The following is a 12,255-nucleotide window of genomic DNA, read 5'->3' as shown; positions in this document are numbered from 1 at the left end:
AATTCTAGTTTCTCATATTCTCATAACTGTTTCCTTGTGTTTTTCTCAGTCTGTAAACGACAGGAACAACTGTCAAATGAAGTAAATATCCTTACTAACAGTAACCCCAGCTCCTGCAGCACTGCTCCTCTCTAATCTAATACAGTTTTATTGCAATCACTTACTGCATTTCTTCATTGCCATCAAAGAGCGTGTGCTCTTCAGTGAGAAAGGGTAATTACTGGAGTGGTGACGTCTAATACCGCCGTCGCCTTGATGAAAGCCTGAGAAGTGGTGTTGTTAAGTCAGATGAAAGGGTGCCCTGAAGGGTGACCGTGTGACAGACCTGCGCTATAGCTGGTGTGATCACTGGAAAGTGGATGAATAAATCATAGGAGATGGAGAGGAAGCATTGGATGGATGGATGGATGGATGGATAGTGTAATGGAAATAAATAGATAGGTAGATAGATGTCCTGTCCTGGTTTGGTTGAGCTGACAAAATGCACAAGATGTGCTGTTCTGCGGTTGGGGGCCTCTTTTTGTGTGTCCTGCCACTTTGATCCATTGTTGTGGCTGCATTTTGGGTGATGAGCTCTGTCAGTGTAAACCACAGCCTATGGTCCACAGAGAGAGCAGTGGTGGTGAACAGTATATGCTTGGTCGATGGATAGAGGTTTCACATGACTACGGTTTTGTCTGTCCAACACGAGAGGCTGTGGTCATTATGCAGCACAAAGCTTGTGGATGCAGAGCAGGTAATGTGATTAACCTTGCTGCTGCTTCAAAGTGGTTGTCAACACGTGACGTGGCTGATTCAGTGCGAGCCGGCGGGAGACACGGTTTGTATGATCATCTGGTTGACAATCTGGAATATTTGAGAATGTATATTCTTATTTAGCCCTAACCAAAACTATGAAAAAAAACACTAAAGAAATAAATGTGTGACCTAAATATAATCATGGCGTTGTCTCTTAGACAGAATCTCACAGATGGTCTTTTAACGCAGCGATAATCTCAGACCTAATGGTCCACAAACACAATACTTCTGTGCTGTCAGTGAAGCTAAACTGATGACCTACTGCTTGTTACCACGTGGACCAACACGATTTACACCTCAGCCTGCTTGTTTATCAGCTTTCCTTACTGTGACAAACTGCCACTCACAGTGCATTAGCGAAATGTGGCTGTATGTGCTGACGTGGTAGACTGGCACATAATGTTAATTAGTCTGTGTGAAGTGTGGCAGTTGACTGAGGGTTGCCATTTCCTAAAGAGGCCCAGTTGTTTTCACACTCTGTTGAAGTGACGATATTACATCTCACTGCATCTTTACATGGGACTTTCCCTTTTATTCCCCTGTCCCAATACTGTGATAGATCCAATACTGAAATACTGAACCATGGGTTGAAATCCCACCTAAGAAAGAGCTGATACTTAGTAGAATAATATTTATCTGGGGTGGAAAGTGCTTTTATTCAAGCACTGTTAGTACAACTTTGAGGAGCTTATGCTTCAGTGAGTATTTTCAGTAGTACTGTATGATATTTCATACTTCTACTCCACTACATTTCACAGGGAAATGTTGTTTTTTTACTCCACTACGTTTATCTGACGGCTGTACTTTGCAGATTAAGCTTTTAGATAATCTTCTGATCTGAACCGTGTGTTATAGTTAAAATCAGATGCTTACACATTATTGTCTCAATAACAATATAATACAGTATAGAAAATCGTGCAGCTGAAACTGTCTCTTTTTTATATCAATCGAATAATTGTTTAGTCAGAATAGTGGGGAAAAAAGTCCATTACAGTTTCCCAGAACATCTTACTTGTTTATCCCAACCAACACTCAAGTACATTTTACTGTTCTGTATTTTCCGTAAGTAAACACCTGAAGGAAATTAACATGTATTGCAGTACTTTTACATTGTGGTATTGCGGTATTTTTATGCACGTACTTCTAGTGGGTGTTTTAGATTCATATGATCCTTAAATGCTGACAATCCATCTCTCTCTTTAAGGGTAGGATATGAATTATTCAAACCTGCGGTCTCATCTCTTTGCAGACCAATTTATGTCTTCCAGTCTCGTCTTTCAATTCCGTTTGCTTACGTTGAGAACTCCTCTGTGCAGCTTTTCTCATTACATCCCATATTCTGTTATGTGAAAATGGAAAAACTAATTGCTCTAAATATCCTTATGCATTTTTCAGTGAGACAGAGCTAAAAGGCTTTTAAAGGGCTCGCCTCTTAAAGCCATCTTTCTCTCCCCACCCTCTCTCCTCCTGACCCCACCTCCACCCCGTCTGCTCTTAGTGGAGGAATGTTCCTGGTACTCCAGCAGTAGCCTTCACCGGCCAGTCTGCAGCGAGATGGGCTCAGAAGAGCGCAGTTCAGCCATGTCGCAGAAGATATCCTCCGTGTCACGCAGCAACAGCAGCTCCTCGTCCAAACTGGACAGCCGACAGGTAACACACAACAGCGATGACACTTGAAAAGTTTGAACTCTTAAAGCTGCAGTCGGTAGAAATGGAGAAAATATGATTTTAAAAAGTTATTTTTATAAAACGGTGGTCCTAATGGCATCTGCAAGATTTCACAGACTGGAGGAAAACAACCAGTCAGAGCTGATCGGGAGTCTGCCGTCCAGCTTCCATCTGAGTCAATCACTTGCGAACTCCGATCAAACGGTCAAACTAGGCAGTGCTGATCAAATATGAATCAATATTCTGTTATAATAAATAATGCTTATTTCTTGCCTCAAATGTTTTCAGAAACATCTTGTAGTGTACTGTTTAGCTGTAAAATGAAAAAGTTTGTGACCTGGCAGCCATGTTGAGTTCTCTTGAGGAAATACCAAGCACCGCCCACCCGCCGGAGCACAGCCAATAGGAACGCTCTCTCTCTGAGATGACTTGTGATTGGACAAAGTCTCCTGTCACAGGCTAGATTTTTTAAAGCCTGAAAACAGAGCCATGAGGAGGTGCAGAAGTCTAGTTTTCTCTCAGAACACTTGAATTACAATATGCTAAAAGGTTATTATAGATTTTTTGCCCAATGATGCCAAAAAAGTGTTGCCTACTGAAGCTTTAACTTCTCCAAATCATGTTTTTTCTGACTGTACAGTTTGTGCATTGCAAAAAAAAGGCAACTGCCAGTCCTTAGGGATCTCTGTGTCATGGGAGGAGAATGACCTGACAGTAAATGCCTTAACCACACATACTTGTGCTAATAGGCCTTGCAGTTTTCTCAGATGTTATCGCAAGGCTCTATTTGGCTCTTTATAAATGCACGCCAGAGGAGACGGCTTCTAAATGCTGCCAATTTGAGAGAGACCTTTTCCCTGCATCACTCTCAGACCACAGCTTTTTCTCCAAATGTGGACAATTTAGAGTCCTCTGAATGACTAAAATGCAAATTTGCACTTCCCTCAAAGGCATTTTCTCTCACACACACAAATTAGTGAAGATATTAGCACCATGAACAAACTGTTGTTGCATTTGCCTTAAGCGTTTATCTGCAGGCAGCAGACTCATTAATGTTTCATTACCTGCAACAGCTTTTCGGTCTGGAAATGAAAGTAATAAAGTTTCACTCCAGTCCTGCCCGCAGGACACACAGACACTAGTGGTCCATCACTTTAGAGGAACAACAAATACAAGGACTGAAAAAGTGTTTTAATTCCCAAAGTACCTCTGGACAAACAAACAAAAAATAAATATTTACTCAAATGGATGTTTCAAACCTCATACGCCTGGGATGTGCTTGGATGTAAGTTTCAGGACGTTCATTAAAATGAATTAACATTTCTTCAAAAGGGTTGGTCAGTGCATTAGAAGAGTAGTTTAACATTTTGGGAAATATGCTTATTCACTTTCTGGAGCCAGGAAATGATTAGCAAAGCTTAGCATAAAGACTGGAAACAGCATAAAGCTAAAGCTCACTATAATTAATCCATTATACACAGTTTGTTTGATTCATACAAAAAACTAAGTGTTAAAACGTTACGGTATGGTTTCACGGGGGGTTATTTGCTGGACTATTCCTTGGCTGGGGGCAGTAACTTCCTGGAACCCATCAAGGCTATTGAATGAAGGCTGGGACACTGTCTTGAGCTATGGAGTATGATACATGCGTAGTGTAACGATGTTGGAGGGTTACAGCAGGCGGCCCTAGAAATAAAGGGACGGTGCCCACTGAGGTGTTCTTTGGGTGCGCTCATCCTGACAGAACTGTTTGGTTACGCTTGAATGGATGGCGGCCAATATACTATAGTTATACTATACAATATACTATGTTTTCAAATAAATGCATTTATTTATTGTCTTTTATTAAAGATCTTTTCAATAATTGCAGAATTGTAATTCTATTTTATTGACATCCCCCCTGCTGACGCCATGGTGAAACAAATCAATCATCCTCATGTTCTATGATCGCTCGCCAGCTAGTGAGCCTTTTTGCAACTGCAGACCAGATTTTTGTGTTGTACCCCAATGAAATTATGCGATATAACGCCTTGATATCTCTTCTTTTAACCCTCCTTGGAACCCATAACTTCCAAAAATTGCCATTTATACACAGTTGTTTTTTTTTTGTATGGATTAAACAAACAAGATATAACATGTTAATTTGTGAGCTTTAGAGGTGCTGATAGGCAGATGTTTTATCATAGGACAGAGATGTACTAGCAGCTATTTCCCCATGTTTTCCAGTCTTTGTGATAATCTAAGCTAACCATCTTCTGGCAGTAGATTCACAATTACAGATTGGAGTGGTATCAATCTTCTCAACTAAATCTTGGCAAGAGAGCAAATTTCCCAAAATGTTGAGCTATTTTTTAATACACATTTAAACCTGGGTTATAGTTATAGTCCGCTGGTTCATGTAGTGGTTTTGGAAGGATATGGCTCATTCTCCACACACACGCATCTTAAAGCTGCAGCAGGACGTTACACTATGTTGGACAATTTTGGAAACATTCTAGTTTTTTATTGTTCTTATGCTGAGAGCTATCCCTGTGTGGCCAGACTTGTCGTCTCGTCAGCTAATCTGAAAGTATCTCTCGACCTTGAAGAGGAATACCCAGGCAGTGTGTGACAGTGACTCACGGTATGAGTGTGTCAGTGGGAGCAGTGACGAGCTACGCCCTCTCCATCCCTCCCCCCTACCCCCTGCAGAAATGAGGGTTTATTTTAGCCGGCCTCACCTCCAGCAGGCAGCCTCTCTGACTGATCCAGTTTGTATAGCCAGAGCTGTTATACACTGGAACATCCAGGGACACACTGAGATAACAAACACAGAGTCACCTCAAAACTCTGCCAAGAACCCAAAGTCCCAGCTGTGATGTGAACATCATTTGTCCCACTTGGACACATTTATAAAGTTTATGGTATAATCCTAAAATACTGCATTATCAGCATAAGGGGGCTGCAGCTTTATGATTACTGTCATTATCAGTTAATCTGATTATTTTTTTTAATTAATTCTTTAGTCTATGATGTGTCAGAGAATTGTGGAAAAATGCCCATCATAATATCCACCCAAGCCCGAGGTGACGTCTTTTATTTGCTTTTATTGTCCATTCAACAGCACCCATTTACTGTTTATATTCAATTTACAGTATATGATGCTCACATCATATCATCATCATTTTTCAGATTTTTTTAACGCTCCCTTTTGACCCAAAAAAGACATTATACACCTGTTTTACAAGCTAAGTAATACAGGGCTACACTAATATAAACTAAAAGCGATATAAACCACAAGATGTTCCAAAACCCTCTGTTTACGCTGCCTTCCTGGAATCCTCGCCGCTGAAGCACATGACAGAGCTATCTGGATTAGTCTATAATGAAATATCACCTTAATCTCTTTATTTGCAGGGGGGATTTGGATTTGAGTGTTCTAATCTCAGTCAGGAAATAATTATTGTGAAGAGTTGAGATTAGACATGTAAGCTAATTTTGTAAATGGGACCATGAGGTGAAAGTAGTGCGTAAAGCCTCACACTGGAAATCTATTGGAGATGACAGTGGAGTTCATGAGGAGCCCCCCTACAGTACACCACCCCCCATCACCATTCTGAATAACACTGTGTCTGCTGTGGAAGCCTTCAAGTTCCTGGGAACCACCATCTCCCAGGACTTCATGTGGACTTCTGACAAAGACACCAACAGGAAAAAGGCCCAGCAGAGGATGTACTACTGCTGATCCAGTCCTATACTGCAATAATCAAGTCTGTTCTTTGCACGTCCATCACCGTGTGGTTTGGATCAGCCACCAAACAGGATGGGAACAGACTACAATGGGCAGTCAGGACTGCAGAGAAAATCATTGGTGCTAGCCTGCCCTCCATTCAGGATTTATACGCCTCCAGAGTCAAGAAACGGGCAGGAAACATCACTGCAGACCCTTCACACCCCGGACACAACCTCTTCCAGCTTCTCCCCACTGGGAAGAGCTACAGCACACTGTACGCCAAATGAGGCGTTTATATGTACATACGGAGCGGGTCCTCTTCACGGAGCCACCGCCATCATTCTATAGTAGCCCAGAACGGACAAACCAAACACTGGCTCTAGGCCATTCACGTTTTCGCGTCGGCCACCGTAGTTCTCCTACGCAGTCTGCAACCTCACCGCTAGATGCCGCCAAATCCTACGTACTGGTACTGGTCAATAAAAATCCTACGCGCTGTACATACTAATACATAATACATATTAATGTACATAAGAATCCATTCAGTATTTATTTCTTTGCACTATTTGTATTGTTTACAACTGGCAGAACACCTGACTTGTATATAGATTTTCTTATTTCATTGTTGGTCATTATATATATATTTATTTAATATTTATATAACACCTATTTTTTCCCTACTTGTGTACATAACAGTCCCGTCTTTTCTTTGCCTTTATTTGTCCAGCTTTGCTATCCTTGTCCCTAGCTGTTATTTCTATTTCTGTGTAAGTACATCAAGAGAGATGCAAAAGAACGGAGTCAAATTCCTTGTATGTGCTCACGTACTTGGCCAATGAAGGTGATTCTGATTCAAACCTCATAGGGCTGAATTTTCCCTCAGCAATGAAACTCTCATCTCCCACAGCCTCCCACTGACTGACTGACACTACATTGAAGGAGAGACTGAAAATCTAAACAGCCACAAAATGCTATATAGCTTTTGAGACCTTGACTCTGTTGTGTGGATGATTCATTAGTTACCGAACCGTACTGCAACTTTGATCTTCATGTGTGTGCACGAGCTGAGTGTTTGCTAACGTCCATCTATCATCTCAGAGTTCTCATAAACCATCTGTGCCCACAGGACAGCTGGGAAATAGTGGAGGGCCTGCGTGGAGGCTTCAGCAGTGTCCTGGAGCCCCAGAAGCAGGAGGGCTACATGCTTAAGAGGAGAAAGTGGCCTATGAAGGGCTGGCATAAGGTATAATCAACCACTTGCGAGGTCCTTAAATGACGCACGTTACCTCCTACTTACTCATCTCTCAGAGTGATCGACTTAATGACGTATTTGTAGACGTACTTGATAACTGAACATCATTTCCCAGTCGTTACCTTACGCTTCCCAGATTCCTTTACCAAAAAATGTGCTGACGTGACTCATTTGTGCTTTAAGCTAATTGAATGAGCTTGTATAGATGCAGTAGATGATTTCACCCCCAGAGGAGTCACATGTGACGAGGGTCGGTGACTGTTTACGCTCTGTCTAAAAGCTTTCACTGGGATGATACCACCTAGCTGCATTAGCTGATGGCCTGTTGGTTAACAGAGCTGTATACATTTAGTATTGACTTACAGTCAGAGATTTCCAGGTCTTTGTGCTTTCAACGGAGCACCAAGAGTCACATTTACAAAGAGACTAGAGGAGGAAGATTGCAACAGAGTGAGGGGAAGAGTAATAAAGGCAGACACGATGCAAAACGAGAGCCATTAACAACATACATTAACAAGAGGCGGACTCTGTCAGGATCACAGAGTCATAACAGTGTTTTCAGACTTGCTGTCAGGGGTGTTGCATATCATCCCGGCTGCATCTCGTTCACTCTTTGTCCTCCCTTCTCCCTACAGAGATACTTCTTCCTGGACAAGGGCATCCTGAAGTATGGCAAGTGCAGTGCTGATGTGAGTACAAAAGCCTGCTGGCTGCATACTATGTGGTTGTCAGTTACAGAACATTACAAAGGACACTTTGGGTTTTGTTGTACTGCTGGCTGTCTTTGCCAGAATATCTATCTGTGCCCGTATAGATAGAAAAAGGCCCTCATTCCCTCACAATCTCATTGTCATTGATAGGAATCACACGATGCATTCTACTTGCCAATTTCACATAATTATATATCAGCCATGCAGAGGCTCTGCTTGCCGATAAAAGGACAATAAGGATAATTGTGCATTTTAAAACTGAACAGCATCCCGTTGCATTTTTTATGAACTCCAGTCCAAAATACTCATAACATTGCGTTAACGTTGACGTTGCCTTACAGATTGAGAAGGGGAAACTGCATGGCTGCATTGACGTGGGTCTCTCTGTCATGGCCATTAAGAAGAAAGCCAAGTGCATCGATCTTGATGCTGAGGAAAACATCTATCACTTGAAGGTAAACCGCGAGGCTAATGAATGTAAAGCATTCCCTACAGATTAACAGGAAGTGGTGTAAAACATGGATTTTTCAAATTATTCCCTTTTGATTCCTGGAACAGATGCTAACATTGAAAAGACCTTAAAATGACCTTATGTGTTGTTAATGTGGGTGAGGGAGAATTACAGCACCGGTGTGTGTTTTTCCACCTTCACGCCTCCTACTTGACCTTGTCTTGATTTCTGATTGTCGTATCTGCTGTGCAGATTAAGTCACAGGACCTGTTTGATGAATGGGTGTCCAAGCTGCGTCACCATCGGCTCTATCGGCAAAATGAGATTGCCATGTACCCTGCCGAGAAGTCCTTCTACTATCCCCACTACCCTTCCCCCAACTCCCCAAACATTGCGGAGAGTGCCTCTATTAGAAAGGTATACCTGCGCACAACGCAGCACACTGTTACTGAAAACTATGTGGTCTATTAGAAATGTACTAATGCATTCCACTCTGCTTCTGCTCATGAATATCATTATTTCATTTACAATATTTACTGAAGTCGATGTCCCGCTATTGAAGAATTGTATGAAGGAAGCAAATTGTTATTGGACTGACCTTTGGGTCTGCTTGCTCTTGCAGTGCATGACTATACGAAGGCAGTCCACAGTGCCTTCTGCAGGAGCCTTCCCTTTAAACTGCACCAGCCAAGCCAAAGTAGCTGCCTGGCTCCAGTCATCTGACGACATGGACAAGTGCTCCAAAGGTGAGACAGTAGAGACAGCTGTCCCTCGTGGGTGGTGGAGTTTCTCAACACTCACACGTATTCTGATGCACTTCTCAATATGTGACTTCCCTCCCTTCCTTTGGTTTCTAAGCAAGATGATACAATGTAAAGATCTGGTTTGGCTGAGAGTGAAGAACAATTGGTCAAATTTTGGTTAGATCTGGGATTTTCTATCCAATTATTCAGTGTGCGTGAAGGTTTGTGATCTATTCAGAGCCTCCTATAGTGACAGTAGAGTTGCCATTGACAGTGAGAGAGGCAGGCGGTCTAACCTTGGTGAGTTCAGCTTTTTCATTTGTCAAATGCTTCACTTAATACCAATAAATCTGCCTGCCTGCTGTGTTATTTGCGAGTAAGATAGGACTGGCATTGTGTTGTTGTCTTATAAAGATAGGACGCTGTTGATTACTAAAAACTGTTTGTCTCAGTTTTCATTCATTAGGATTCTTATGATGTGTCCTGTCAACATTTCACCCCAGTTATTAAGTGAGAAGTTGTGATTTTCTAAACTAGAAATCTTAGGATTGACACTTATTTAGTTGTTTATCACTCATCATTAAAACGTATTATTCACATTTATCTGTTCACGCCACTTCCTCCTATGAAACACTATCCACGCCAGGGTTTAGGAGGGAAAGTGACCTACAGTACATGAACTATATAAGCTCATCAAGGAAGCTTCCTCCAACTTGCTTTGTTAAAGGGAAACACCATCTAAATTAATAATTCAAATATGTTATTTCCATGGCTTAGGAAAGTTCAATCAATACTGTGAATATGAGCTATTCGCTAAGTCTCAAACTTGTGATGTCATAGGGTATGAAGTCTGGAGCTGCTCCATAGACAATGAATGGGAGACTGATTTTGTTTTCTTTTTTATACCCAAAGGAGCTTTATTATAATGTAGTGTTGTCAGTTGTGAAACAGAAAATGTACCCATGTACTCAGAACATTCCCCTGGGTGCTCACTGTCATTTTATAACATCTCTCCCTAGGGCCTATGACATCACACGTTTGAGTTTTAGCACTGTAGTTGTTGGATTTGGGAGAGAGTTGTTTATGTTTACTAATATGTTTTGGACTGTCATAGACCATAAAAAATAATATGTATGAATTTTGAAAATGGGCGTAGTTCCCTTTAAGTGAGTAACTTGTGTTGCTGCTTGGTCACCTGTCCTTTATCCCTACTAATATCAAAGTCTTGGATGTCGCTGTTCTTCATGGATGGTACAGTAGGTTAGGGTAGGTCAGCCATTTGTACAGTCTTAACAGGGAGTTGTTGATGAGTCTCTTCTTATTGGCCAAACCAATATAAGTGTTGCTGCGCTGCTCCTTTTTATCCTGATTCCTTTTCTCTTTCTTTTACTCTCTTCCCACTTCTTAACCTTCCTATTCAATGTGGATCTTTTTCCTACTCTCAACAGACTTGTCAGTCTGCGAAGTCTACCTGCTGGAGCTCAGCCACCTGCTTCAGAGTATGGAAGTCCTGCACCGTACCTATTCTGCTCCATCTATCCAAGCACTGCAGGTCAGCACTTTATTCCTGATTCCTTTCACCTTTACGTGCATAGCAGGTTTGTTCATCATAATTTCAACTCAAGATTTAGTCTGAGAAACTGTGTAGGAAATGAATCACATCCAAAATACAAGATGACTCAGAATCTTATGCAAAGTAACTTGTCTTATTTTGTCTTTTATCATTTCTCTCAACCAATATTTAGTGTTGCCCTCGAGTCATTTGCTACTAAATATAGAGTATGTTGCAACCTCGCTGCCAGCAATGAAATCATCTTTTATTATGAAAAAAGAAAAAACTCATCTCTGTCTCGACCATCAGTATCTCATCCTTTTGTTCACTAGGCATCAACATTTGACAGCCCCAAGAAGGAAAAGAGACTACCAAAGAAATGGCGCAGTAAAAACTACAACAAAGATGTCAAAACAACTCTGCAGGTAAACATCGTGACAATGAAATGTGATCATATTTTTTTTGTATGAGTCCCTCTAAGCTCTACTCCCTCCTGCTCTACTGTAGGTACCCAGCTGCATCTCCTCTGGCTCGGTCCGCCTCCACGCATCTAACCCCAACCTCTACTCCGCTGCACTCACCAATGACAAGGCCGACACTGAATCCCTGGATTCCACTTTTGACGTGGCCAGGCTGCAGGAGGACTTCTGCCGCGTTGCCAACAACTGTGAGTCAAATATTATATGATCTGGTCATTTTAATTTAGCATTTAGATTTTGATGAGGGCGTCTGACAAATTGTGGGTTTTAAAGATATTTTTACAAACTGAGAAAGCCTCCACAAATGCACATAAATCTGTCTGCCTACTGTCTTATTTCCATGTAAGATATGACTGGCATGCTGTTGTTATTTAACACAGATGTGACAATGGTGCAACCATGGCAGCTGTTATTTACTGATAAGCTGTTTGTCTCAGTTTTCATTCTTTGGGATTCTGATGTTGTGCCCTGTCAGCATAACCCCTAGCTGTTGCTTAGTGAGAAGTTTACATTTTCTAAACCACAAAGCATGTCAAATAGGGGTCTTAATTAGTTTTCTGCCACTCCTCATTGAAATTTATATTCAGATACCTGATGCTTGACTTGGCATAATGAGAATGATTTATGTTTTACATAATGGCATCCCTCTTTTTCTATAAAATGGGTTTAAAGTTTGCCCCAGGGAACAGCTGTCGATTCTACTGGCATCTCAGTTATGCACATTAAAAATTATGAAGCTAAGGATTTATCCATTTGTGATGGTCTTAATCTAATACAGCGATGCATTAATATCGCCAGCGCTTTCCACTAATGTAGCTTCCCAAGCACCTATTGTGAAGTGTGTGGTAAAATCAACGTTGTAAAACAGAGATTGTGGCTTGCCGAGAGAT

General features: G+C 41.5%; 1 protein-coding gene across 2 annotated transcripts in view; it reads left to right on the top strand.

Moving 5' to 3' along the window:
* The window catches only part of osbpl3b (oxysterol binding protein-like 3b), a 34,366-nt gene that overhangs the window by 11,035 nt on the left and 11,076 nt on the right, over nt 1-12,255 (top strand). For both annotated transcript variants that reach the window (XM_074653872.1, XM_074653871.1), the window contains exons 2-10: nt 2,297-2,448; nt 7,305-7,421; nt 8,066-8,119; nt 8,482-8,595; nt 8,844-9,008; nt 9,214-9,337; nt 10,783-10,886; nt 11,219-11,311; nt 11,394-11,553. In XM_074653872.1, the coding sequence (XP_074509973.1) occupies nt 2,353-2,448; nt 7,305-7,421; nt 8,066-8,119; nt 8,482-8,595; nt 8,844-9,008; nt 9,214-9,337; nt 10,783-10,886; nt 11,219-11,311; nt 11,394-11,553 (1,027 nt within the window). In that variant the 5' untranslated portion in view covers nt 2,297-2,352. The remainder of the gene's footprint in view (nt 1-2,296; nt 2,449-7,304; nt 7,422-8,065; nt 8,120-8,481; nt 8,596-8,843; nt 9,009-9,213; nt 9,338-10,782; nt 10,887-11,218; nt 11,312-11,393; nt 11,554-12,255) is intronic.

The sequence above is a fragment of the Sebastes fasciatus genome, chromosome 12, assembly GCF_043250625.1.
Source record: "Sebastes fasciatus isolate fSebFas1 chromosome 12, fSebFas1.pri, whole genome shotgun sequence".
Classification (NCBI taxonomy): Eukaryota; Metazoa; Chordata; class Actinopteri; order Perciformes; family Sebastidae; genus Sebastes; species Sebastes fasciatus.
Note: the sequence above shows the minus strand (reverse complement) of the source record. Positions and strands in the feature narration are given on the sequence as shown.